Raw genomic sequence first — 27903 nt, forward strand, 5'->3', positions numbered from 1 at the left:
GGTCAATTTGAAATAAATACAGTCATCCTCCCCTGACTTCCCCAGACCCCAGGATAGAACCCAGGGTCCTCACATGGTCCATGAAATCCTGCCTGCCAACCTCTCCTCCCCCCTCGCACCTCGCACGCCTCCCCGCTGCTCTCCAGATTCTCCTGGCTTGTCCCACCTCCCAGCCTTTACAAGGGCTGTGTCCCCTGCCCGGGTGTTCTTTCCACGGATGCATAGCACCTGCTCGCTGAGGCCTGCCTTCACAACCCCACCAAAGTAACGCCCTTTTTTCTTCTTGCCGCTTGTTCTTTGCCTTCCCAGGACTTAGCACAGTTCATAGCAACGGCCACTCCGCGATCCCCACTATCCTTCCTCCACCAGCGCAATCCCCTCCGCCCGGGTTTCCCGGCACCGCCCACGGTCTGTTCTTCCCTGCAACCACCAGAGGGCGCAGCAGGTAAGCATGTGAGTCAGGTTTGGCCCTCGGACCCCGCAGCCTGTCCTCCCTGAAGCCATCATAGGGCGCCATTGTTGGCACGTCCCAACTCTGCCCATCGCCCTTCATGGCTCCCACGTCCTTTGGAGTAAAAGCCCAAGTCCTTCCGCGCACACGGGACCCTGCACGACCTGCCCCTCTCTCTTTGGGCTGGGTGTTCCTTCTGCTGGGACGCTCTTCCCACTCAAGTCACCAACCCGGTCTCTATTCAAGTGCCCTTCCAGGCATCCACCACGTCCCCACCTCCCTGCTGTCTCCTCTGCGCTCACTGATAGTGAACAAGTTGTCCTCTGTTGACTGTCGATCCTTCCCCTCAATGTCAGTTTCCCACGCGCACCGGTTTTGACTGTTTTGTTCATTACACAGGGCCCAGGACATAGAGGGTGCTTAATAAATGTTTATTAAATGGATGACTGAATAAGTGTTTAGGTGTGTTGTCGCTCTATCAGTCCCCTCCATACCCAGCACCAGCTCAACGCCCGGCAAACAGCAGGGGCGCAGCCAACGTTTGCTGAATGACTAATGAACTGAGAGCGCAGCCCAGGCCTGGGCGGGTTAGGAAGAGGTGCCCGGGCTTCTGCAGGACACTGTCCAAACCGGCAGCTGACTGCTGTCGCAGGGCGGCACCTCCTTCCGTCTTCCGAGATCTCCATTCCCCGCGGGACCCCTCCTCCCGGAGATCCCACTTGCCCACCTCGGGCCCTTCACCAGCTCTCGTGGAAGCCCCTCCCTGCTCTTCCTGCGCACCCACGGGACCCCTCCCACTTCTCTAGGTTCTTCAACCCCGTTGGACTCCTAACCCTCTTCCTCTGCTTACACCCCCCCACATCCCCCTCTGGATCTCCTCGCACCACCCCTCCCGGGTCATCAGTCCCGTGAGACTCCCTCCTTCAGCCCCTGCGAGGTCCCCCAGTTCTCTCATTCAACCCCTTCCGGATGGAGTCTCGACTCTGGCCTGCTGAGTGACCCTCCCCGCCCCCCTCCGCGCAGGCGCAGGGTGTCCCGGGCGCCCCCACCTCCGCCTCCCCACCCCCACGGCCGAAGGCTGGGCGCAGGCTGGTCCGAGGCGGCCGCGGCTCCATGGGGCTCCTAGGGCTGCTGAGCCTGCTGCACTCAGCCTTTTTCGGGGACCAGGTAGGGCATTGGGGGGCTCTGCCGCGGGGGGAGGGGTTCGGCCCTGGGCTGGGGAGTTCGGACCATGGGGACCATGGTCCAGGCGGCGTGGGGGTGCACAAACACTCTCACGCAAGCTTGAAGGGTTTGGGGGTCTCACGCTGTCGCCGTGGAGACCGTTGCCAGGGAAATTGCCTCAGGCTGTTGGCAGGACTGGGAGTCCCTCACCGGCGCCACAGCGACCCCCTCCCTCCGGTCTGCGCAAGCGCGGCCTCGCGGTGCCCAGCCCTTGGCCCTGACCTATTGTGCCCACACGGAGTCTAGCTGGGGCGGTGGAGGCTGCAACGGGAACGCGCTGTGCCAAGGTTCCGCCCCGCACATGCTTGGGGCGGTGGTCCGGGCCACAACCTGCGCCTCTCTGGGCCTTAGTTTCCCCTTCTGGGCACTGAGCGTAGGGCCGACTCCGACGTTCGCTGACGATGATGTTCTTCATAATAATATCCATCTTATCGGGTCCGCGCACTTTGTCGGCCCCTATAGTTGTTCTGAATCCTGGAGCTATAACATCCCCTGTTTAAGAAGAAACTGTGGCTGGGGGTACAGCGGGGAGCCCAAGGTCACGCCCGGAGCAGGGGCCGGAGCCAGCGTGCTCTAGGAGGACGCGACCTCAGAGGATGCAGTTTCCAGTCCGGAGGGAGCTGTCCGCGGTGCTGACGGGGCCGCGCTCCCAACCTCTCCCCTCCTGGGAAATTGAGGCCCAGGACCCGGGTCAAGCGACCCACCTCGGGTCAGGATTCGGGGGCGCGGTCTGGACCAGCCGGCCTCACCCTACCCCCACCTCCAGCGGCAGTCTTTCCTCACCTGTCCGGGCCTTGCCTGGTCACCTAGTCCTTGCTCCACCTGTGGTGGCATGACAACCTGGTGCCTTCCTGCTTCCCTCCTCCCCTGCCCAGCTCCGAGTTGAGTGGGGGACGCCCTTGGTTCTGTCCCCAGCCCCTGGCACAGTGGAGAGGTTTGGTGGGGAAGGATAGGGCATCAAGCGGGTTCCTGTAGGGTTCCTGATGCTCTTGTGGTTCTAGAATTTTCAGTGATGCCTGAGCCTGACTGTGGCTCAAAGATTTATAGGGTCAAGGATTTATTTGGGGGAGTGTCTGGGATGTCATCTTCCAGACAAGGGGTCTGCAAGCCTTGAGGTCTTAGCCCCCATGTGCCCTCAGCCTTTCAAGCCCCAGCCACACCCAAATGGGTGAGGGAGGGCGGCCAAGGGCCTGGTCGGACTTCTGAATGAACTCAAGCAACGTGTTCCCTGGCCTGAATTCCAGTTTCCCCAGATGTATGAGGACAGAACTGGACATTGGACACTTCTCCCAAGCCCCTGCCAGCTCTACGGTTCTGACTGTGACATATGAGACTACGTGGGGGAAGTAAGACTTAGTTCCATGGGATGTAGGGGCAGGGATTCTCCAACCCACCTCCCAGTGAACAAAATGGGAAACTGAAACCAGAGAGAGACATGTCCAAGGTCACACAGGGAAGTCAAGGTAGACTCCTGGGCTCTGCCTTTCCCCACCCCCATTCCAACTTTACTCAGTTTGCTTGACTCTAAACCCCTCATAACTCCCCTAGGCCAGCCGCACCACCTGCTGTACTCCATGGCCCCACCAGAAGCCCATATTCCCTGACTGGGTGCTAATCTTTCACAGCTCCAGGTATTGCACATGCTGTTCGCTCAGCCTGGAATGCCTTTTCTCTCCCTGATTCCGTGGCCAACTCCTATTCATCCTAAAGAGGCCCAGCACTGGTGCCCCTTTCTCAGTACAGACTTCCCAGCCTCCAATAAGAGTTCCTCTGCCCACTGCAGCGCTTCCCTGACCCCACAGGCTGGGGACAGCTGTGTCCAGCTCTGGAGACTATGGAACAGTCAGGCCTGAGTCCTCTGGGGCCCCCAGCATTTTTGGCCCAGGACGGGCACATGGGGCCTCTTGCAGTCAACCCAACAGGAAACAGTGTGGTCCTGCCCCTCCTGTTGTCCCTGGCACGAGTCCCTGCAAAGGCTGCAGCTGCCTCCCCATTTGACAGAAGGGGACAGTGAGGGTTGTAAGGTGAACAATTTGCCCCAGCCCCCCAAGCTGGGAAAAGACAGAGGTAAGCCCCAAACCTGTGTCTCCTGGCCCCAGCACCGCCTTCTCTGTCCTTTGGGGTGTGCAAATATCAGCAGCAGGAAGGACTGGGCCACAGCTGAAGGTTACCATCCTGGGTGTTAAACCCCCAAGTGGCCTCCAGGGACCCCTTGAGGATGTGAGACAGCTGGGAATGGGTACTCCTGGGACCCCAGGCCCCTCCCTCCTCTGGCTTCCCTTCTGTGAGGGTGAATTAGGCATGCGATGAGGGACAGAGACATAGGGAGACAGAGATTGAGAAACCAGGAATGTGGGAGGAGACACAGTTCCACAGATGCCCACGTAGGAACTGACTTCTGTCAGGGAGACAGGAGAAATGAGGAGAAATGCAGGGTCCCAGTTGCTCCCTAGAGTGCCTGCCCATCCCCCATGCTGGCCCTCTCAAACCAGGAGCCTGGAGGGGAGGTGTACAGCCTGGATCCCACACCGTGTTCCACCCTGACCCATCTGCACAAGGCCTGGCCCGACCCCATAGGAGGGGACTGACCCGGCCCTTGCCCCTGCCACAGGACTTTCTCACCAGACCTCCAAGATTCTGATGTAACACCCAAGACTGGATGTTTTGCTCTCAAATTCTGCGGATCTAGCCACGGGAGGTTCTAAGAGGCGTTTCACCCAGAAATGGGGTAGGGAACACGGGGTCCTAATCCTCGGAGAACCCCCTTTCTCTGAGGGCTTCAGGGCCCCCCACCACCACCACACACACACACGCAGACCCTAAACCTGCGTGGAGGCCCGACGCCCCGCGGCCGCCGCTGGTCCCCGCCCCAGGCCGCCATTGGCTGTTGCCATGGCACCAGCCCGTCTTCCCGAGCAGCCATTGGCTGCGGTGCCTGCATCCCGCATCTCGCATGCTTCCCTGCTCGCGGTGGTCTCGCCCAGCGTCCTGAGCAGCGGCGCTGTCAGCCAGGCCAGCACTGGGCTTTGTCCGCTTTGGAGTCCCTTGCACGCGCCGCCGAGACCCCGGAGTACCGGAACCCGCGGCCTCCCTGGCCCTGGAGGGCCGGGATCTAGGGCGGGGCCCCGAAGCTGCGCACAGGGAGGAAGACCCAGGATTGCGGCGCCCCTGCTAGCCCAGCCCAGCTTAGCCTGAGTGCTGTAAAGTAAGCGGCGCGCCTCCCTGGGTGGAGGGCAGGGGCCATGGCCTCCACTCTGAGGGGGTCTCCACCCCGCCCCCCTTCTCTCTGCCGCGCAGGCCTGCACACTCTGGAGCCTACGTTTCTCCAGGGTGGGCCAGAGGGGAAACTGAGTCCCAGGGAGGTGGGCACCTGTCTCGCTGCAACCTGTCCCACGCACACACCCAGCCAGAGGCTTCAACACCTGAACCTCCCAGAGTCTGTGGGCAGGCCTGCTGTGTGCCTTGGGGGGTGGTGCTGCATCTTTCTGGGTGTCAGTTTCCTTCTCTATAAAGAGGGGGTTTGGATTGAAGGAAAGAGAAGGGGCCCTCCCCTGAAATTAGGCCATTCACTCCTCAATTAGACAAACCTTCAGGTATTGGTGATTTTCCTTTGGTGATGAAGATATCACAAGAAGCCTCCAGTAGGCCCCTGAGGAAGGCTTCCTGGAGGAAGCTGCAAGCAAGGGTGAAGAATGGCAGAAGTCAGGAAAGGTGCTCTAGGCAGGAGAACGGCATGTGCAGAGGCCTGGGTGAAGAGAGTAGGGTATGTAGAGGACTTAGGTCTTATGTTGAGGGTAATGGGGAGCTGTGCCAGCTACTGGAGCAGGGGAGGAGTGGAATCTGACTTTCAGAGATTCCTTCTGTCTGTGCATGGGGTCAGCGAGGATGCCCTGACAGGAGGGGTGTGGGGAGCTTGGGGAGGGAGGGTTCATCTGGGCAGAGAGTGAGGGGCTGGTTAGAGTGTGGAGTTGGGGATCCAGGGTGGAATGAGTGGGAGCCTGGGGGGTAGCCCTGCTCCATCTCATGAGAACACAGGAGTGACCTGCGGGATGTCAGGGGTGGTGGGGAGTAAAGGTGTCCCAAGCTGGTTGTGCGAGGGCAGCCCTGGGGGGGCTTGAGAAGAGGGTCTGGGCTTGGGGAGTGGGAGGGATATGCAGGGTTTTGTGCTTTTCACCCAGTGCTTCCCCCTGGCTGCGCATAGCATGGTGGCCTGAGCCAGGACATAGGCCTGCAGCCAGACCCCAGGGAACTTACCACAATCCTGGGACACCCACCCGAGCCTTGGGCATGATCAACACTGGGGTGGCAGGCGGAGGCTGTGGTTCCCAAGCAGCTGGCATGCTATCTCCCATTCTGACTGTCCCCTCTGCCCTGTGATTGTGTTTGCTCAATGACCACCATCCCTCCTGACCTTCACATCAGCCCATAAGATGGGCCTGGCAGACTGAGTTCCCCCCACCCCTCAGATGGGCAAACTGAGGCTTGCAGAGGGGGTGGGTCCTGTGTGCCTCCAGCACTGCCTGGACTTCTGAGTGGTCTCTGGGTTCCAGTTATGCTTTGTCTGACCCCCAGCCTCAGTTCCTCTCTCTGGGAACAGCCTAATTTTGGCCCCAAAGACCCAGGACTGTGACAAGGAAACCAGATGACAGAGCCAGGCATGTAGTAGGTACTCTGAGCTGGTTAGGATGGCCTGACCCATCCCCCCACCTGGGGCCAAGCCCCTCACCCCTATTCCAGACCCAGCTGTGCCCTTGGTGACCCCAGGGTGGGTGGGGGAACTTCTGGGAGTAGGAGGAGAAGAAAATGAATGGGCAAGTGAATGAATGAGTGTGACCAGGTGGCGGAAGGAGGGGAGGAACAGGTGCCCCCTGTGAGAAGGGGAGGGCTGGCTAATTAGGGGGCTCAGGCTGGCAGGGGGAGGTGGCTCCCAGAGAGGAGCTGGTGGAGGGGATGGGCTTCCATTGGTGCGCTTCAGACAAAGGTGGAGGGAGGGGGAGTGCTGACGGGAAGGGAACAAAGAGGGTAGGGGGGGCGGGGGTGTGTGTGTGGTGGTGGGGCAGCTCTGGCAGGAGTGCCAAGCTGTGGGAGGAGGCGTTGGCCAGCTGGACAGAGGGAGGAGGCTGGGCCGGAGTGAGAAAGGACAGCCAGACACACAAAGAAGCAGACGGAGGTGGCAGAGCCCAGGGGATGGGGCATGGTGCGCCGGGGGCTGCAGGGGCTGGCAGAGGGTTGACTGCAGAGCTGTGGGTTCACACAGGTAGCCACCTGGATCCAGCCGCAGATGAAGGTGTTGTTGGGTTGGAGAGCGGCCAGGTTCCAGACTCGCAGAGTGACCGCTGTGGGCTTGGGTCGGTCTAGGGCTCCACCGTCAGCCTATCCATTGGTTTCTTAGAATCTTCATGACTTTCTTATTGTGCATCGGCTGGGCCAGCTGGTGGTCTGTCCACCCAGGCTCTGGGCAGCTGCATTGCTGCAGGGACGGGCCTTGGCTGTCTGTCTGTCTCTTTTTGGCTGTGACTGTGTCTGTGAGCCTGGTGACACTGGGCTGGCCAATCCACCTGCTGGGTTAGACTGTCAGGGTCTTGCTGTCCATCTCTTTGACTCTCTGGCCATCTGTAAGCACAATGTATCCTGGAGCTGTGAGAGTGGAAGCCCATCTGTGTCTGTCTGTTGGTCAGTTGGGCAAGTGGGCTAGAACACCTGTCTGACAGCTCTGCCTTTGTCTTCCATTGTCCCTGCCTGTGTCTGTCACTCCGTCTGCCAAGCTGTCTGTCCTCCAGATTCCCTGGGCTAGCACCATCCTGCCTGCAGCAGTCCATGCCATCGTCTCCTGCCTGGGATCCAGTCCCAGGGTTGGGTGGGAAGGCCGGGGCTCATGTCCAGGCTGCCCCCTCCTCAGAGCCTCTGTGAACCCTTTGACCTGTGGTCTCAGACACTGCAGGAGCTGAAGATGACGAGCTCTGTGGCGCCTTATGAGCAGCTGGTGCGGCAGGTGGAGGCCTTGAAGGCTGAGAACAGTCACCTGAGGCAGGAACTTCGCGACAACTCAAGTCACCTGTCCAAGCTGGAGACAGAGACATCCGGCATGAAGGTGTGGTGGGGGCCTGGGTGGAGGACACAGGCCTGGGTCACAGGGACGAACACCAGGGCGCTGGACCCCAGAGATGGTCAGGCAGGACCAGGGGCATTTCACAGGGGTTGGACCTGAGGCAGTCCAGGACAGCGGCCAGGCCAACCAGTACTCTGTCCTGCCCCCACCTCCAGGAGGTCCTGAAGCACTTACAGGGCAAGCTGGAACAGGAGGCCCGAGTGCTGGTGTCCTCAGGGAAGACTGAGGTGCTGGAGCAGCTGAAAGGTGAGGGGTCGGCCTGGGGGCCCCTCTACACACTGGGGCAAACCCTGTCCACCCTCAGAGGGAGTTGAAAGGAGGAGGGGCGGGAAAGGGTGCTGACCTTGCTCCTTCCCTCCATGACCATCCAGCCCTGCAGATGGACATCACCAGCCTGTATAACCTGAAGTTCCAGCCCCCAGCCCTGGGCCCTGAACCCTCTGCGCGGACCCCTGAGGGAAGCCCAGTACATGGCTCTGGGCCCTCCAAGGACAGCTTTGGGGAGTTGAGCCGGGCCACCATCCGGCTGCTGGAGGAACTGGACAGGGAACGGTGAGACCTCTGGCAGCTGTCATGTAGCCCCTCCCCCAGCCATACTCCAACCCCAGCAGTCTCTGCCCTTTGGTTGGCCTGTGCTCCACCCACTGAGTCAGCCCCATCAACCTCACCAGCTGCCCCTGCCCACACCCCATTTTCTGTGGCTCCTCCACTCCCTTTCCTGGTACAGCTGACCTCAGCTAGAGGACAAAGAGGAGGGGGGCATTCCTGGCAGAGGGAAGGGCTCCTAGGGGACGTCCCCAGGGGTCCTAGACACTCAGGCATCACCAGGGCACGGCTGTGTCCAGTGCCAGGACTCAGAGTTAGGCCTGGAGCCAGAAGGGCCCAAGGCAGCCTTTGTGGAGAGAGGCCTGAAGCCCAAGAAACCTGGGCACAGGGTCAGAAGAAGGAAGCAAGGTCTGGGTGCTTAGCTCAGCTTGGCTGGCTTGTGTGAGATCAGATAGGACAGTTCCAGAGAGGCCCAGAGTTAATTCCATGCTCTGCTGCTGTGTGACCTCAAGCAAGTCCCCTAGCCTCTCCTAGCCTCAGATTGCTGCTCTGTAAAATGGGAAGGAATAACAGTGTCTCCCCACAGGGTGTAGCAATCTGAGCCTGAAGCAATCTGAGCCTGAAGCGTCCTCTGTGTAAGCTAGAGGGAGATGAGCAAGTGTCAGAGAGGTGTTAAGAGTCAGAACAGCCCTCTCAGAGTCGTCGTCCTCTGAGGACCAGAATTTACAAAGGAACTACCTTTTCTTTTTAATTAACTTTCTGTGCGCCATCCACCCACCCCTAGTTCCAGGAAGCGTCAAAGGCAAGACTTTGCCATGTTACCTGTTAAGCTTGGTACACACCAAACACCCAACAAGCGATTACAAAAATAAAAATAAACCACATTTATTAATGGCTCCCGCTCTGTGAGCCCTGGCCCACCTACCTGCCCTTCCCCAGGTGTTTCCTGTTGAATGAGATTGAGAAAGAGGAAAAGGAGAAGCTCTGGTACTACTCGCAGCTGCAGGGCCTGTCCAAGCGCCTGGACGAGCTCCCACATGTGGAGACAGTGAGTGTACAGGGTGCAGTGGGGTCGGCCCTGCCCCGGGAGCGGGGAGCGGCGGGGAGGTCCCGGGCCTGGGTGCACTCTCACCGTGGCCCGCCCGCTCTTCCCAGCAGTTCTCCATGCAGATGGACCTGATCCGGCAGCAGCTGGAGTTCGAGGCCCAGCACATTCGTACGCTGATGGAGGAGCGCTTTGGGACCTCGGACGAGATGGTGCAGCGGGCGCAGGTGCGGTAGTGGCCCGGCCGAGGCGGGCGGGGCCCTGCGCCGGTGGGCGAATCGGAGCGCAGAGATCGTTTGTGGGCGGGGTCTTGATTATTGGGCGGAGTTATATGCCTATGGGCGAATCCGGAGATGGCACTGTGGGCGGGGTCTAGTTCAGGAGGCGGAGCCAGAAGCTAGAGCGGTTTGTGGGTGGAGCCAGAGGGAGCTAAGGGCAGAGCGAGGATCAGAGGGCAGAGTTCGAGAATAGTGGAGGCTGGGGCGGGCGAACAGTGGGCATTACTGAGTCTGAAGAAGCCAAGGGCGTTGACTTGGTCGGGGCCTTATCGGAGTGGGTCTGGAAGGATAGGTGGGGCTAAATAAGGGAGTGGACGGGTCTAGAGAGTAGGTCCTAAGTAGGGAGCAGCGCTAAAAGGATGGGTGGGGTCTAGACAGTGGATAGGGCCAAATCAGGGGGGTAGGTGGAACTAGAGCCTGGAGGGGGTGGGTTGGACCATGAGTAGGGCCAGGATGTGGTTGGAGTCAGATATAAGGGTGCTGTTTAGAGTGGGTGGGCCACATCAAGCAAAAGGCGGAGTCAGAGCCAAGGGTGGGGTTTGGACAAGTGGGTATGGCCACACCACAAAGTAGGTCGAGTCAGATCTGGGGGTGGTGTTAGACGAGTGGGCAAGGCCTTATCCATGAGTGGGTGTGGTCAGAGTCCGAGTGGGGCAGGGCAGTTTAGACAGTGGGTGGTGCTATATCAGGGAATGGGCAGGGTCGAAGCTGGGGTGGTGGCGGGGGTGGGGTGGGGGTGTCAGCTGTAGCGTGCTAAGCATCTTTCTCTCACTCAGATCCGCGCTTCACGCCTGGAGCAGATAGACAAGGAACTACTGTCAGCGCAGGACCGGGTGCAGCAGACAGAGCCCCAGGTACTGAGAAGGGCGGAGTCAGGGCCCTAGGCAGTGGTGATGGCCCCAGGCAGCGAGGGGAGCCTTGAGGGCCCCGTGCAGAGTACAGGAATAGTTAGAGCCCCCACCACATCGTCATGGAAGTTTCTGCTGGAATCACCAGCCTGGATGCTTTGTGGGGTGCTCCTGGAACCCCCAGGGCTAGTGTTTTCCCCACAGGCTCTGCTGTCAGTGAAGTCGGTACCTGTGGATGAGGACCCCGAAACTGAGGTCCCCACACACCCGGAGGATGGTGCCCCTCAGCCGGGCAACAGCAAGGTGAACCCCACCCCAGAGGCAGGTTGGGGAGGTGGCAGCCAGTTGGACTGGGGCGCAGTGAGGCTGGGGGCCAACATGTGGTCTGGGGCCTGGCCAGGTGGGTGGGGATACCTGTCCGGTGTGTTCTGGGGATACTGTAGACTTAGATCTAGGGCCAGCCCTAGGAGTGCCTGGTGAGGCCAGTGTAGTGGGCATTTGGCCTTCATGGGCTGGTAACATCTCCACGGTGACTGAGGCCCCCTATCCATCTCCCCAAGAGTGTGTGCATACAGAGTGAGGATGGTAGGGGTGAGAAAGCTATTCTCCTGGGCTGGTGTCACAGGATTCCCACCATGTTTAGGGCAAGTGATGCAAAGTGTGGGTGCCACCCCTGGCTGGGGAGGGTGGGTAGGCTGTCTGGGGCCAGGTGAACCAGGTGGGGCTCCTCACCCTGATTCCATCCCCACTCCCCCACAGGTGGAGGTAGTCTTCTGGCTGCTGTCCATGCTGGCGACGCGTGACCAGGAGGACACGGCCCGCACACTTCTCGCTATGTCCAGCTCTCCTGAGAGCTGCGTGGCCATGCGCCGCTCAGGCTGCCTGCCGCTGCTGCTGCAGATCCTGCACGGCACAGAGGCCGGGGCTGGGGGTCGCAACGGGACCCCCGGGGCACCAGGAGCCAAGGACGCGCGCATGCGCGCCAATGCGGCACTGCACAACATCGTCTTCTCCCAACCAGACCAGGGGCTGGCGCGCAAGGAGATGCGTGTCCTGCATGTGCTGGAGCAGATCCGCGCCTACTGCGAGACCTCCTGGGATTGGCTACAGGCCCGGGAGGGCGGGCCGGAGGGAGGTGGTGCTGGTGGCGGTGAGTGGAGGCCTTGCCAGCCACCTGGGTGCAATGGGTGCAGAGACTGTACTTCCTGGGAGACAGGGCAACATCGTTAGCAGTAACAGCTGCCACTGGCCTCTTCTGTGAACCTTCTCTGTGCCACATGCCAGCTGAGAGCCTTATGGCGACCTTGTCATGACAGAATGGCAAAGGTACAGCCACAAGCAACTGCTGCCCTGGTTGTAGGGTAGCTCAAGAAACAGTCACTGAATGCGTGGATGGATTGTGGGTAACCAGAAACGTGGGTCCAGAGTTTGAGATTCCTAATTTTGACAGCTGGTCGCCAAGTTAATCTATAACAAAGGCACTGAAAAAGATCCTGAGCGCCCAGCATGACCTCATCTCCCGTTCCAGCATTGGGTGAGGCAGGCACCTTGTTAATCATTTCAGGGAGTGACCCCTCAGGTGACAAGCATGCAGCAGTTTGCAGAGCTCTGGGGTCTAAGCTGGCTTGCGGGGTGGAGAAGGCAGGGAGGGGCGGGACCCACCATAGAACGTTTCCCAGACTGGTGGTAGGGGTGAGGAAGCTGTTTTGGAGAGGACTCTGACCTGGTCCCCTGGCCCACAGCCCCGGTCCCCATCGAGCCACAGATCTGCCAGGCTACCTGTGCAGTGATGAAGCTGTCTTTTGATGAGGAATACCGCCGTGCTATGAATGAGCTGGGTAAGTGCCCCCTCACCTCATCAATGCTTCCCCACCCCCATTCAGCCAGCCTTCTGGGCCTCATTCAGGACAGGCTTTCAGTTCTAATGGTCCTGGGGCTCAGAGGATAGGGAAGTGGTGGGAAAGCCAAGAGCAAAGGTGAGAGGACCAACTTCATACATAGAATCAGAGCTGTGGAGTGGTTGAGGAGGTGGTGATTTTTTGAAGTTTTAAGTTTGGGAGCATTACATCTTCTCTTAAAGTCATCAAAACATGGGAAAAGGAAATGCTCAAGGCCAAAAATCTCATCAATGTGCTCAGTTTTACTCCAGTTATTACAAAATGAGATCTTACTTCTCACCTAGCAGATGGTCACACAGTGAAAGGTTTGGTCAGAATCATGTGGTCCAGCTGAGCAGAAATGGGTGTCTGCAACCCTGATGGTACAACACACAGGGCAGCCTTTTTTGGGGGAGTGTGGCATGTGGCAACCACACACGAGTGTATACACCTCTTGAGTCTTTCCTCCCTAGCTGGGAATTTATCCTCTGGGAGGATTTATGTACGAAGACGTAGAAAAATGAGGAAGGCAGCAACCAACCCAAATAAAACCCCAGATCCGGAAACCACATAAGCGTCCAGCCTCCCAAATGGGCAGATTGCCTCTGCCGTCTTTGCTCAGTGATGAAGGGAAGGCCGTCTTATGTTTGAACTGAGTTCTTTCCCGTCTATTCACACTGACCATTTTCCCCCACATTCGCTGACTCTTTGTAAAGGGAAAAGTTGCCTGCCGCTTTCCTAGTGAGTAAAGAACTGTGTGTGACAGTCATCAGTAGCTCCTGAGGACCCGCCATCCAGACCCTGCTCCTGGGGCACAGCAGGCACAGCCCACTCGGCTCTGCTCTCAGAGGCTTGAGGTTTAATGGTCTTGTGGGAGTTCTTGTTTGTGTGTTAGGGGACTTCTTGAGCTGGAAGCAGAAGGGGAGCCAGGAGCCTGGGCAAATAGCAGGGAAGAGCATTCCAGGCAGAGGGAACAGCACATGCAAAGGCCTAGCATTCGGACAAAATGTGAATGGAGGTGGAAGGCTGAAAGGAAGGGGGTGTGAAGATCACAGAATATTCAGGGGATTGTGACAGCCTGGCATCAGTCTGCCTGGAGGAGGTGTCCCCAGAGTTGGTCTTTGAAGATGGACTTGAGGAAAGTAGTTGTGGGGGTGGGATGGAAGGAGGGCACCTAAGCAGGGGAACAATATGGGTAAAGGCTGGGAGGAAGGCAGGGGGTTCATTCAGGGTGCCTCATCTGCCCCCAGCCTCACCGTGCCCCCTTCTGTGTCCCCGCAGGTGGGCTGCAGGCCGTGGCAGAGTTACTGCAGGTCGACTACGAGATGCACAAGATGACCCGGGACCCACTCAACCTTGCCCTGCGCAGATATGCTGGCATGACCCTCACCAATCTCACCTTTGGGGATGTCGCTAACAAGGTGCCCGGGGAGGGCAGGGTCACTGCTCCCCCTGGTCTGAGCCTCTCTCCACCTCATCCCCTCCTTGAAACAGTCCTGAGGGTTGGGGACAATTGTCCCCAATTTACGGGCTGGTGGACTGAGGCCCAGAGAGGGCCGTGACAGGAGGGGCTGTGGCTGGACTCAGTCAGCCAGGCCACCATCCTCTTGGCTGCTCTGCTGCAGAGAGTGGGGCCTCTGGGCTAGGGGAGGCTGGATGTCTGCACCTATCTCAGCCTCAATTTCCTCATCTAAACAACGGGGTGACTGCTCCCCCTGCACCATGGTGGTGAGGATGGGGGTGTGGGGCTCCAGCTCTAGCACATAGTAGGTGCTGTGGAGGGGGAGCCAGAAGGTGGGGTGTGGTCGCCCTCATGCCTCCTGCCCTACCCACCTTGGCGTAACTTTCCTGTCACCCTACAGGCCACACTGTGTGCCCGGCGGGGCTGCATGGAGGCCATTGTGGCCCAGCTGGCTTCCGAGAGCGAGGAGCTACACCAGGTAGCCGGGTGGGGTGGGCGGGGCTCAGGGAGAGCCTTGCAGAGTGTCCCACTGCCTGAGGCCCCTGCCGATAGAGCCCCCTCCCCCATGGGTGTGATGGGTGTCCCCTCCAGTCTCTGTAGCCCCACCACATGTGGAGTTGAGGGCAGGGAGGAACCCTGGGTCCACCTTGCCCGCGATACACCCTGCCCCAGGTGGTATCCAGTATCCTGCGCAACCTGTCCTGGCGGGCTGACATCAACAGCAAGAAGGTGCTGAGGGAAGTTGGCAGCATGACCGCCCTGATGAAGTGCGTCCTACGAGCCTCCAAGGTGGGCATCAGGTGGGCACATGGGGTGAGGGAGTGGTAATGCACCCCAGGAAGAGGGTACTGCCATGGCTGTTTAACAGGGCAGAGACACTGGAAACAGGTGGTGAGTTCTCCGTCTTGGGGGAAATCAAGCCAAACAGCCCACTGCTTAGCTTAGCAGGTTGTCCAGCCTCACGGGCCTGGGGCTTCCCACCCTGCAATTTGGTGATCCTGTGAGGGCTGATTTTACTCCTACTACTTTTCACTTATTTGAAAATCTTTTGGGGTGCCTTTCCTTCTAGACTTTTGACGTTGACATGTCTCGATGGGTGGGCCTGGTGGTTAGTGCACCCCCTCCGCTGGTCTCTCACCTTCCCACCCCTGTGCCCAGGAGTCCACCCTGAAGAGTGTGCTCAGTGCCCTGTGGAACCTCTCAGCACACAGCACAGAGAACAAGGCGGCCATCTGCCAGGTGGATGGCGCCCTGGGCTTCCTGGTGAGCACGCTGACCTACAAGTGCCAGAGCAACTCGCTGGCCATCATCGAGAGCGGTGGCGGCATTCTGCGCAATGTGTCCAGCCTCATTGCCACCCGCGAGGACTACAGGTCAGCTCCTCCCACCCCACAGTCACAGTGGGCACAGGGCGCTGGGGGCAGGAGGCCTCCCAGGTTAGTTTGGGGCTAGGGGTGGTAGATCTGACTCTGCTGTGAACTGTCACTGAGGCAGCCTCCGTTTGTCCTCCTGTGAATGGATATGCCTGGTTTGTCCCCAAGGACTGATTTTTTTTTTTTTTTTAGTATAAGTCTATCCTGAATATTGCATGGGATATACTAAATATATCCAAATTTTAAATTAATTTATTAAAATAAAAATACGTATTAGTTCCTAAACAATATGAATGAATACTTGTTCTTTATTAATATATTTACGAAATAATATTAATAAATAATACTTATCATTTATTAAAATAAATGTTTCCTATTTACTAGGTAATATTACTAATAATGTTTCTAATGTAGTGAAATACATAACATTTACTTTTAGTGTAAGTCTATCCCAAATATCGCATGGGATATATTTGTGCTAACAGTTTTATTTATTAAAATAAGTAAAACATTTATTTATTAAATAATACTAATAATTAACAAATAATACTTAGTATTTTGTAAGCCAAAATTTATCTTTAGTAGTATAGCCCAAATATCATGCTATTGTTGTGCTAAAATGAGATACCCTGTATACTAGATTTTATTTTAAAAATATTATTCATTATTAGTATTACTTTATAAATATCTTGTTTTTTTAATAAATAAAAAATTAGCAAAAGTATACCCCATTCGCTATTTGGGATAGACTTATACTACATATTTCTTCCTTTCTCTGAGATGCAAACTCACCTGGGCACATGATATTTGTATTTGCCCAATCGGCCACCCTGCTTCCCCCCCCCAACCTCCCCCTCCACCCCCCCTCTCCCGGGGGGAACGAGGGCCCCGCCTGACACCCTTCCATGCGCAGGCAGGTGCTGCGGGACCACAACTGTCTGCAGACGCTGCTGCAGCACCTGACGTCCCACAGCCTGACCATCGTGAGCAATGCCTGTGGCACACTCTGGAACCTGTCCGCCCGCAGCCCACGGGACCAGGAGCTGCTGTGGGACCTGGGCGCTGTGGCCATGCTGCGCAACCTGGTGCACTCCAAGCACAAGATGATCGCCATGGGCAGTGCTGCTGCCCTGCGCAACCTGCTGGCCCACCGGCCTGCCAAGTATCAGGCAACAGCCACCGCCATCTCCCCTGGTGCCTGCGCACCCAGCCTGTATGTACGCAAGCAGCGGGCGCTGGAGGCTGAGCTGGATGCACGGCACCTAGCCCAGGCACTGGACCAACTAGAGAAGCAGGGCCTGCCCGAGGCCGAGGCCGAGGCCACCTTCAAGAAGCCACTGCCTCCCCTGCGGCACCTGGACGGGCTGGCCCAGGACTATGCCTCAGACTCAGGCTGCTTCGATGACGACGATGCACCCTCCCTGGCTGCCGTGGCTGCCACCGTCGAGCCTGCCAGCCCTGCTGTGCTGTCCCTCTTCCTGGGCAGCCCTTTCCTGCAGGGGCAGGCACTGGCCCGTGCCCCACCCACCCGCCGAGGTGGCCTGGAGGTAGAAAAGGAGGCCAGCGGGGAGGCAGCCGTGGCAGCCAGGGCCAAGGCCAAGCTGGCACTGGCAGTGGCGCGGATCGACCGGCTGGTGGAGGACATCTCGGCCCTGCACACCTCATCCGATGACAGCTTCAGCCTCAGCTCTGGGGACCCCGGGCAGGAGGCACCAAGGGAGGGCCGCGCCCAGTCCTGCTCACCTTGCTGGGGGTCTGAGCGTGGGCGGAGGGAGGCTGGTGGCCAAGCTCACCCGCTGCTGCGGCTCAAGGTGGCCCATGCCAGCCTCTCCAATGACAGCCTCAACAGCGGCAGCGCCAGCGACGGGCACTGTCCTCGTGAGCACACGCAGCCCTGCCCACTGGCTGCTCTGGCTGAGCACGGTGAGGGGTCCCCATGTGGCCAGGCACGGCCCAGCCAGCTTGACCTCAACCTGCCGGGTGGCCGGGCTGAGCCAGCAGCCCAGCAGGCCACGGCCACTGACACCCGAGTGCACACCATCAAGCTGTCGCCCACCTACCAGCATGTGCCACTGCTTGAGGGCACGGCCAGGCTGGGTGGGGCGCCCCTGGCCTCTGGGGCTCGGAAGCAAGCTTGGCTGCCCACAGAGGGCCTGAGCAAAGTGCCAGAGAAGCTGGTGGCAGAGGCGGCACCACTCTGCTTGTCCCACTGCAGCTCCCTGTCCTCACTGTCCTCGGCTGGACACCCTGGCCCCAGCGAGGCGGGGGACCTGGACGACAGTGACTCGTCCCTGGAGGGACTGGAGGAGGCAGGCACCAGCGATATGGAACTGGACAGGGCCTGGCACGGGCCAGGGGCTACCTCCCTACCCATGGCCATCCCAGCGCCCCCGCAGGGCCGGAGCTTGGGGGTGGGGGATGCCACGCCATCTAGCTCCTCGGAGAACTGCGTGCAGGAGACGCCCCTGGTGCTGAGCCGCTGTAGCTCTGTGAGCTCGCTGGGCAGCTTTGAGAGCCCGTCCATCGCCAGCTCGATCCCCAGTGACCCGTGCAGTGGGCTGGGCAGTGGCACGGTCAGCCCCAGCGAGCTGCCTGACAGCCCCGGGCAGACCATGCCGCCAAGCCGCAGTAAGACGCCACCACTGGTCCCCGTGCCACCTGGCGAGCGTGACCCCACCCAGTTCAGCCTGCAATGGGAGAGTTACGTGAAGCGCTTCCTGGACATCGCCGACTGCCGGGAGCGCTGCCGGCTACCCTCCGAGCTGGATGCTGGCAGTGTGCGCTTCACTGTGGAGAAGCCAGACGAGAACTTCTCCTGCGCCTCCAGCCTCAGCGCACTGGCCCTGCATGAGCACTACGTGCAGAAGGACGTGGAGCTGCGGCTGCTGCCTCCTGCCTGCCCTGAGCTCAGTGGTGGCAGCAGCCACAACCTGCACTTCGCTGGGCACCACCGGCGGGATGAGGCCAGTGGCCGCCGGGAGGGGCCACCTGCTGCTGACCAGGAGCTGGAGCTGCTGCGGGAGTGTCTGGGCACAGCTGTGCCTGCCCGGCTCTGCAAGGTGGCCTCAGCACTAGTGCCCAGCCGCCACGCACTGCCTGTACCTGTCTACATGCTGGTGCCCACTCCAGCCCAGGAGGATGACTCGTGCACCGATTCGGCCGAGGGCACACCGGTCAACTTCTCCAGTGCGGCCTCGCTCAGTGACGAGACGCTGCAGGGACCTCCTAGGGACCCACCTGGTGGGCATGCAGATGGGCAGAAGCCTGCAGGCCGTGTGGCCCCTGCCAGGCAGGCCACTGGGCACAGGCACAGGCACGAGGGTGTGGGTCAGAGCACAGAGCTGGCCTGGGGGTCAGGCAGGAGCCGGGCAGGGCTGGAGCTGCCCCTCCACAGGACCCCGAGTGCTGGAGCGGACAAGGACGGTCCCCGCACAGGCCAGATGCACCAGATGCGTGGGGACGGGGCGCTGCAGTCCCTGTGCCTCACGACGCCCACTGAAGAGGCCATATACTGCTTCTACGGCAACGACTCAGATGAGGAGCCAGCTGAGGCAGTGGTGGTGACACCCTCCCAGCGGGCCTCTGCTATCCCTCAGGCAGTTAGAAAGGAGTGCCCGACTGACAGGAAGGAGTCACAGGTCACACCGAACGCCACACCACCTGCCCAGGCCCAGCCCAGCCTCATCGCTGATGAGACGCCGCCATGCTACTCCCTGAGCTCCTCTGCCAGTTCCCTCAGTGAGCCTGAGCCTGTGATCACCAAGGCCCCAGGCCCCAGAGGTGGGCATGATGGCTCACCCCGCCCGCGGGCCCAGGCAGACCTGTTGCAGCAATGCCTGGGTTCAGCTACACCCAGGCACCGGCTCCAGGTGTCAGGCCCACGGCGCCGCAAGCCCCGAGCTGCCCGGCCAGGTGAGCGGCCAGCACAGGGACCCCGGGAGCCTGGTGAGGAGGCAGTGGGGTCAGACCATGCCTCAGACCTGGACAGCGTCGAGTGGCGTGCCATCCAGGAAGGTGCCAACTCCATTGTCACCTGGCTTCACCAGGCGGCAGTGGCGGCAGCCACCTGTGAGGCCTCATCTGAGTCTGACTCCATCCTGTCCTTTGTTTCGGGGCTGTCCGTGGGCTCCACCCTGCAGCCCTCCCTGCACAGGAAAGGGCAGCAGCCCCAGTTGGAGGGCCAGGCAGGCAGTGCCACAAGGCTAGAGAAACGGGCCAACCTGGCCCAGCGCAGCAGCGGCCCCCGCTTGCCCTGCAGCCCTGGGAAACTGCGTGGTGCTCAGAAGACTGCGTCTGGGGTGCCGGCCGTGCTCCGAGGAAGGACGGTAATTTACATGCCAAGCCCAGCCACGCGGGCCCAGCCCAGAGGTGGGCCCAGCCCCCACACCGCACCCAGGAAGATGGGACCCCCAAGCGCCGAGCAGCTAGCAGCCCCCATCAGAGCCCCTGGCCCCGGGCAGCAAAGGTCTCGAAGCCTGCACCGGCCCAGCAAGATCTCAGAGCTGACCGCCCTGAGTCCCCCCCAGAGGAGTGCCACACCACCCGCTCGCCTCACCAAGACCCCCTCATCCAGCTCCTCCCAGACCTCCCCCACCTCCCAGACCCTGCCCAGGAGGTCACCCCTGGCAGCCCAGGCTGCGGGGCCCCTGCTGGGCCCTCGGGCCTCACCGATGCCCAAAACGACCACGCAGGCACGACTGGCTAGGCAGCACAAGACACAGAAGTCGCCTGTGCGGATCCCCTTCATGCAGAAGCCAGCAGGGAGGGTGCCACCACCCCTGGCCAGGGCAACCTCACAGCCGGGCACCAGGGGCGGGGCAGGGGCTGAAGGGAGCCTGGGCGCCCGGGGGGGCCGCCTGGGCCTGGTACGCACAGCTTCTGCCCGTTCCAGCGGCAGTGAGTCCTCTGAGCGCTCGGGCTTCCGGCGCCAGCTGACCTTCATCAAGGAGTCGCCTAGCTTGCTGCGCACACGCCGGTCAGAACTGTCCACAGCCCAGGCCACCTCCGCTTCCCAGGGCAGCTCACCCTGCAGCAGCCGGTCTGCCCTGCCCACTGTCTTTCTCTGCTCCTCCCGCTGCGAAGAACTGCGTGCGGTTCCCCAGCCCTCCCTGTCCCGGCCGTCCCTGTCCCCCCGGCAGCCCCCAACAGCCCGGCCAGCCCCCAGCCAGCGGCCACCCCGGCGCACTAGTTCCGAGAGCCCATCCCGCCTGCCTGTTCGCATGCAGGCTGCCAGGCCCGAGACAGTCAAGCGTTACGCCTCTCTGCCTCACATCAGTGTGGCCCGCAGGCCTGAAGGTGCCGCCCAAGGGCACGTGGCCGATGCTGCCCGCCGCAGCAGCGATGGGGAGGCCCGGCCCCTGCCCAGGGTGGCTGCACCGGGCACCACGTGGCGTCGCATCCGGGACGAGGATGTGCCACATATCCTGCGGAGCACACTGCCTGCCACAGCCCTGCCGCTAGTGGGCACCTCACCCGAGGAGGGCCAAGGTGGACCCCCACAGCGCAAAACCAGTGATGCTGTGGTCCAGACAGAGGACTTTGCTGCCACCAAGACCAACTCCAGCACGTCTCCCAGCCTGGAGAGCAGGCCACCCCCCCAGGCCCCAGCCAGCGGCCCAGCATCCCTCCTTGGCAGCGACGTGGATGGGCCAGGCTCTGCCAAGACGCCTGCCCCCACCCCCTTCATCCACGAGAGCCTGGGGGTAGCTGTCGGGGGCTTCCCTGCCAGCCGGCATGGCTCCCCCAGCCGCTCCGCCCGAGTCCCACCCTTCAACTACGTGCCCAGCCCCATGGTGGCATCTACCACTGACTCAGCTGTGCAAAAAGCCCCTGCCCCTGCTGACCTTCTGGAATAGTGTCCTGAACCAGTCTTCCGGGACACTGTCTCTGGTGGAGGGCCACCAGGTTGCCCCAGGGTGGTTTGGGACCTGCCTACCTACCTGGGGCCCCACCCACGGAGCCCTATCCCAGCCCGAGTGGCCACACATCTCATGCTTGCTTCCGTGCTGCAGGGCCTCAGGGAGGAAAGGGGCCTTGGGCTGGACTTCAAGTCCATGCTTGGCCCACATACAGGAACCACCCTCCCAGACCCCAGCCAGGTTGGGCCCGGGCCCCAGCAGGAGTGGGAGCCAGGGAAGGTAACCGGGCCTTCCCAAGGTGGTGGACGGGCTGCGGAGCATGGCGCCATCTAGTGCCTGCCAGTTGGGCCCACAGCAGCATCCACGGCCCGAGACAAAGACTGTAATGATGGCAGCCGCCGGGCATTTGTTAATGAGGACTCTGCAAGTTTGTTTACATTCTCAGCCCCAGCGGCGACGTGTGGCTGAGCCCTGCAGAGGCGGCGTCCCCTCCTCACCTGACAGTGACATTCAGGGAGCCTGGGGCTGGTGGACAGAGGGGGTGTTGTCAGAACTGCCTAGAAGGAGCAGAGGAGGGTGAAGGCAGGCCGGCCTGGGTGATACGGGGCCACCCATGTCCCCTCTCCTGGCTGAGGGGGTGCTGGTTGCCAGCAGAGGAGGAAGGGGAAGAGAGGACCAGGGAGGGGGGTGGAGTCAGGACCAGCTGTGGTGGGCCAGATGCTGTGGGAAGGAGGATGAGAGTCACAGTGGCATCGATTCAGTTTGGCGACAACAAAGCCCTGGATGTACCAGACAGCACAACTGCAGGGACTGGGGTGGAGGTGGCTTCGGGCCTCTGGAGGAGATACAGGGCCTAGAGCCCTAGGACCACGGCCCAGCCAGCGCAGGCTTGGGTTGCCAGGTTGCTGGTGTTGGTGCCAGAGCAGGTGGAGAGACAGAAGGCAAAGGGAGCCTGGGAGGCCTCGCGTCTTCCCCTCACTCCTGCCAGTGTGGGCCTGGGAGGCTGCTGGGGTCCCTGCTCAGGGACCTCGAGGGAGCGTGCCTTCCTGCAGAAAGAGCCAGTGACCTTTTTCCTGCTCTGGGAAGGAGCTGCTATTACAGCTGCCCTGCAGAGAGCTGCTCCAAGGGGCCGGGGAGCAGATGCTGTTTGGGGAGACTAACAACCCAATGATAACTCCATGACTTTAAGTCCCTTCTCTGAGAGGAGGGGAAGCGGGGTTGAAAGTCAGGTGGAAGTACAGAAGGAGACCCATCCCCACCCACGGAAGGAGCTGACTCAGGAGCAGAAGTGTTTCCTATGGCGGGACCATCCTCAACTCCGGGGACTGTGGGCCATGCTGACCCTAACACCCACAGACACCGTGGTGGTGCTGCAAACACATCTGTGTCACATTGTATTACAAATCTCGGAATGCAGCATACATGCCACAGGGAGGACAGAAATGGCTGGGCGCACTGAATGCTCCTCCTGTGACCAAACTTCCCACGACGAGCTGGCACGCAGCAGACGGTGGCGATGACGGCTGGGCAGGGCATTGCACACGCCCACAGCTGACCCCTCGGAACACACAGGGGGGTCTCAGATTGTCTCAGAGACCATGGGTCCCTGCCCCCATCTGTAGCCTGAAGGGACGGGATTGAGTGGTCTCAACTTTTTGGATGCAGGGGCTATCAGACGTCCACTCTCACGCTCGCCCCCAGCCAGCCTCCCCACAAGGTGACCTGGCAGAAGAGGAAGTGGCACAGACCCACCCCCAGCTCACCCAGCCATAGGGGATCTGGGCTGGTGGGACCTGGGGTGGGCACACCCATGCACTGTGAGACCCTGGGTGGTACTCTCAAAGCCCTGTGCCTCAGTTTCCCCATGTAGGCCATGGGGAGAACTCCCAGAGCTACCTCTCCAGCAAACACAGTGTCTGCCGTGACTGGGGGATGAGGCCACTCCCTCTGCCAGCCCCTTGTCCGGCCCAGCCTGAGAAGAGGGCAGTTCCCACCTCAGCCTGCGTGCAGGGAGCTCATGCCCCGTCCACGTCCGGTGGCCACTTTTGCCTTCGCTGTCTTTCTGTGGTGGGGGCATAGCCATACCTTACAACCTGGCCGGACAGGATGGTAGGGGCCCTGAGCCCTGAGGTGCAGTGGTTTTCTAGACAACTGGTTCCAGACCAGAGCTAGAGGAGGAAAGTCCTAGGACCCAAAGGATGTCTCCCATGAAGGCTTTATCCCTTGGGGCTGCTCGGCCACCTGGCCACACTGAGGAGACCCCATCTCCCTTGGGAGCATCCCCTACCCGTAACCTCAGGACCCCACCACCAGCTGGGTGCTGAATTCGGGGCAGTGTACCCACAGTGCAGCATTACCTCACCCCTTCTGCCCCCGTCTGTCACCTAGCCCAAGCTTGGTTGTCTTGGTCCGTGCCCCTCCATCCCCCTACATCTCTGCTACATCTCTGCCCTGGGTCCCTGCAGTGTTACAGGACATGTGTAAATACATACAGCCCTGTCTCCCCTCAATCTAAAGCCATTGTCTGGCGGAAGGAAGGCGCGGAACCAGGCGTCTTATGTGCACCTTTAATAAATGGAGCTGTTGAATCACGTTCCATGTAGTTGTTTCCAAATGGGTGAGGATTTGGGGCGGGAGGACTTTGGGGGTTTTCCAGCCAGGTCCCCCACCTAGGGAGGCAGAGCCAGACTGTATGATTTGTGCAGGGAAAGCACTCAGGATGGGCGAGAGTGCAGGGAAAGGTAGCCGAAGTGTCTCCACCTGATCCTGGGTGTACTCTGGAGGGTGCACAGAAGGACATCTTCGAGACATAAGCAGGCGGGCCAAGGGTCCCTGGACAGGGAGCCTCACTGTCCACTGCCCTAACTGCCGACATTTTCTGAATGCCCGTGCCCCCACGGGTTTCAGGGGTCTGTCAGGCTTTAGCAGGTACCCCTTAAGGGGCAAGAGAAACCCTTCCTGGGATGCTGGGGTCACCCAGCACTACCCTGAGCTCCTGGGACCCCTGCAAAGGAGTGGCTCACCATCTAGGTTGCCAGTGGCAGCAGAGATTTCAGCAGGAACTCAATGGGGACACCTATGATGGGCCTGGTCTGCCAGGATGGAAGTGGCCGGATGAGGGCTCAGGACGGGGGACTGACTAGCTTGTCTTATCATGGAAGCTCAGGGCAGCACCCACATCTGATGGATCCCATAGCCAACAGGTTGGTCCTGTACCCTGACAGTGAACCAGACAGACAAGTGCTGCCCTAGGAAGTGCCCACACCTTAGATTGGGGTGCTTGGGGGCCACTGGAGGCCCCATTTCAGATCTGGGCTCTGCTGGTCAATCACTCCTCACATGGCCAGGGCCACCAGGGGAAAGAACCCCTATCCTCTTCTGTAACCTCTGGGGTGCTGTAGTTCAGACAGAGACAGGCTCAGTCTAATGGGTCAGTGAAGCAGAGTCACCAGAGGAAGGGAAGGAAGGAACGGTGCTGGGGCCCCATACCAAGTCCAGTCTGGGCTGACGGCGATCGGGCCCTAGGAGAGCAGCCCAGGGCTGAGCAGCATCCACAAGGTCTGACCCTCAGGCAGACAGCTGAGGCAGCACTGCCCCTGCTGAAACCACACACAGCAGGCTCTGTCCCCTGGGGTCCCTAGGCCACAGAACAGAGAGCCCAGAATAGGCTTCTGGGACAGGGTCCACATCTGAGGTGTGCCAGGCCAGGTGTTATGGGTAGGACCAAAAGTTCCAGTGGGGCATGGGTGCCCTGCCTGGGGCGGCCATGTGCTCAGGTGAGCCCAAGGACCAGGTCAGCCCAAGGAAGCGGCTGCGGCTCCCGGCAGTACCACCCGCTTCACCTGGCCAATGTCCTGCTCCAGCTCCTGGCCAGCTCGTCGCAGGTCCTCACACCTCTGTCTTAGCTCATCACCCGCCTGCTGTAGCCGCTGGTTGGCAGCCATGTAGGCCCGGCTCTGCTGGTAGAGCTGCTCCTGCTGGTCCTCAGGGTTCTCAGCCCTCCCGGAGGGGCCTGGAGAGTCTGGGGATAAGACACAGGTCGCTGGTCAGGGAGGGGCCTGGAGAAGACTCAGTTTATCCCCCTACAAAGCATCAGACTGGAGGGGACAGAGAGGTCACAGAAGAGACCTTGTCTGAGGGCAGACACCCACTCCTATAAAGGGTGCTGACCCCAGAATGGTCCCTGCTTTCAAAGCCTGAGACGTAACCTCCCGTCCACCAAAAACCTGTCCAGTGGCCATACAACCTCGCAAAATCCAGCACTCATAGTCAGGAGGCTGCAAAGGCACCTGTAGACACGTATTTCCTGCTGATCTCACGCCCTAACAACAGTGTGACCAACAAAGGGAGGTGGCGTAGGGGTAGCAAGGCAGAAAAAGCACAGCTGCAGGGTCACTCTGAAGGCATGTCCAGGTCCTGTCCACTCTGCCTGGTCCTGTGCATAAACAGGGATAATGTGGCCTTCCCCACTCTGCAGCTGTCTGCAGCCACACCCCAGCAGGCCAGGCGGCTGACACAGGCCCTGGAAACTCTGCTATTTGACTAACAGTCACTTTTTCCACCTGCTTTCGTAGTGAGGCAGGAAACACCAGATGACACACACGGAGGCCAAGTGTGGCCCTAGTCGACCACACCGGCCAGCAGGAATAGGCCTTCTTCCTTGAGTGGGCCCCAGCATGGCCCATGCCTAAGTTTCCCCACCCTCTGAATGCTGGCGGACCTGCCCAGGATTCTTCAGCTGGGGCTCAAACAGCCTGATGACCCAGGCCATGGATAACTGCAGCTTCTGTTCCTAGGGCTGCCTGTCCAACAGAACATTCCAGTGATGGAAAAGTCCTCCATCTGAACTGTCCACTACAGCAGCCACGAGTGCCTCCTGAGCACTTGAAATGTGGTTACATGGAGCAAACAACTGAATTTTCTACTATTACTTAATTTAAAAAATGTTTCCCAACTGAAGGATTTATTCAAGATGGCAAAACAGAGTAAGACACTACTGGAAAAAAAAATGTTTCCCATAGCGTTTCTCATCTATTACCCACAAGACTCATGTTTACTGTCTCAGGTCCTCTAGAATGGCCCCAGGGCAGCACTGTCATCTCTTTGGTTCACCTCTTCACCCCAGTGCTTAGAATACAACCTGGCATATCAGAGATTCTTAATAAAAGTCTGTTGAATGAAAGCAAATCTCATCCACCAGGACACAAAAGTCATCCAACAATGTAGGCCAAAGCCATTAGTCACTGACCTGCTTCCATCTTCTGCATGACGGATTGACCGGCTTTTTCCACAAAAAGCCAGACAATAAACAATTTTGGCTTTGCAGGTTCATTCAGACTGTCCCACCTACTCAAACCTGCCACTATGTCCTGAAAGCAGCCAAGTCCACACATTCACGAGTGGCTGTGGCTATACCCCAAAACAACCTTCTGGACACTGAAATTTGAATTTATTACCATTTCCACTTGTGAAAAAATAGTCTCCCCACCGGAATTAAGAAACATAGAATCCATTCTTAGCTTCCTGGCCTAACAAGAAGGCAGTGGGTAGATTTGGGGGCGGGCTGTCTTTGGGGACAGGGGGTCCTAGATGCCCCTCTGAAGATGCTCCCCACTTTACATGTGAGGAGGGGCTCAGAGAGGATGAGGATCGCACCAGTCTATGCTCTGAATCCCACGGTTTCACCGGAACTGCTACTCGAGGCTGGAGCTAGTGTGTGCTCCCCCACCCCTTGCTGCTGGGGCCTCGGGGCGGCCTCTCCCCTGCCCGTCCTGGGCTCGCCCTACCTTCTGGGGCCAGCGCGGTGAAGATGGGGTCCTCGGCGGACGTCCCCCGCACGTCCTCCAGGATCTGCTCCACCGTGGGGGGCGCCGGGCGGGTGGGCAGCACCACACGCTTCTTGGCCTTGGAGCCCATCCCTATAGGCGGAAGAAGGGAAGAGTTAACAAGGACGTCCACCTCTCGGCCCTTGCCTGGGCCTTTCCTCTCGCCCAGCGAACTTCTACACATCCGCCCTGCCCCGCCCCTCGGGGCTCGCCCTTCAGCATCCGGCTCCACCTCCGCCTAAGTTTCCCCGCTGAAGCACCTAGCACCGCAGCCGCCTCACCTGGGTGCAAGTCTCGGGCTAAGGGACCCTCAGCTCAGCTACGTCCGCTTCTGGCACGGCCCCGCCCCCAGGCCTTGGCGTAACTTCCGGCCCCCTCTTTCTCCCGCCCGGCTTTACCGCGAGGCCACACCTCCTCTTAAAGAGGCCGCGCCCGGCGACAGGGTCCGATCCGGGATGCGCAGCGACTGGATCTGAACCAGGAAGGACGCCACCTCGGCCCCCCCACTCTCCTAGAGCGACCGGCCTGGAAGTTCAAGGGGTGGGCGCGGAATCCACTCCCGGCTTCCCTCGCTGTGGAACAAAGCATCTGACGCCTAGTTTTCTGCAAAAGGGGGACACAGCCCCCAACCCACGTGGCTGTGGTGGGAAGAAAGTCCCTGTCCACGCAGCGTGGCCAGGCGCACAGTGAGCGCTCAGTGAACGCTAGCTGCGCCATTTACCAGCGAGGTGGCCAGGGACGCCGGACGCACGCCAGCATCTCGCTTGTCGGATCTGGGTCATGGTCGCCCTTCCGACAACTAAAACCATGGCCCCACCTGGTGGATGGTGATGGACCATCATCTTGGTCCAACCCCTCTTTGCTAGGACAGGAAGATAGGCTCAAAGCAGAGAGCAATTTTTGTTTTTAACAGCTTTATTGAATGTAATTTACATACCATAAAGTCCACCTGTTTAATGTGTACAATTATGTGGTTTGGGGATATACTGATGTGGGATATTTCTGTG

The 27903-nt window shown here is 59.7% G+C and overlaps 2 protein-coding genes across 9 annotated transcripts; one reads left to right on the top strand and one right to left on the bottom strand.

The window, feature by feature from the left end:
• Positions 1-904: 904 nt before the first annotated feature.
• Positions 905-23663, top strand: APC2 (APC regulator of WNT signaling pathway 2). 6 transcript variants are annotated; one of them, XM_074337444.1, is made up of 17 exons: positions 1501-1618; positions 2920-3021; positions 4287-4403; positions 7608-7766; positions 7940-8030; positions 8156-8336; positions 9270-9378; positions 9486-9602; positions 10430-10507; positions 10706-10804; positions 11261-11651; positions 12244-12339; positions 13660-13799; positions 14241-14318; positions 14513-14629; positions 14999-15213; positions 16127-23663. In XM_074337444.1, exons 4-17 carry the CDS (start codon positions 7626-7628, stop codon positions 21066-21068), a joined length of 6795 nt encoding a protein of 2264 aa, XP_074193545.1. In that variant the 5' UTR covers positions 1501-1618; positions 2920-3021; positions 4287-4403; positions 7608-7625; the 3' UTR covers positions 21069-23663. The 6 variants fall into 6 exon arrangements, with proteins under 6 accessions (XP_019599742.2, XP_019599743.2, XP_019599747.2 ...); XM_019744188.2 differs by lacking the exon at positions 2920-3021 and having other exon boundaries at positions 1498-1618; XM_019744183.2 differs by lacking the exons at positions 2920-3021; positions 4287-4403 and having other exon boundaries at positions 905-1618.
• Positions 23625-27647, bottom strand: LG07H19orf25 (linkage group 07 C19orf25 homolog). Of its 3 annotated transcripts, none has more exons than XM_019744190.2 (3): positions 27178-27647; positions 26858-26989; positions 23625-25092 (listed from the first exon to the last, which is right to left on the bottom strand). In XM_019744190.2, the coding sequence occupies exons 2-3, from the start codon at positions 26985-26987 to the stop codon at positions 24866-24868; spliced, it is 357 nt and encodes a 118-aa protein (XP_019599749.1). In that variant the 5' UTR covers positions 26988-26989; positions 27178-27647; the 3' UTR covers positions 23625-24865. The 3 variants fall into 3 exon arrangements, with proteins under 3 accessions (XP_019599749.1, XP_019599748.1, XP_019599750.1); XM_019744189.2 differs by having other exon boundaries at positions 27618-27640; XM_019744191.2 differs by having other exon boundaries at positions 27308-27611.
• Between the last annotated feature and the right edge of the window lie 256 nt (positions 27648-27903).

The sequence above is a fragment of the Rhinolophus sinicus genome, linkage group LG07, assembly GCF_036562045.2.
Source record: "Rhinolophus sinicus isolate RSC01 linkage group LG07, ASM3656204v1, whole genome shotgun sequence".
NCBI classification, from domain to species: domain Eukaryota; kingdom Metazoa; phylum Chordata; class Mammalia; order Chiroptera; family Rhinolophidae; genus Rhinolophus; species Rhinolophus sinicus.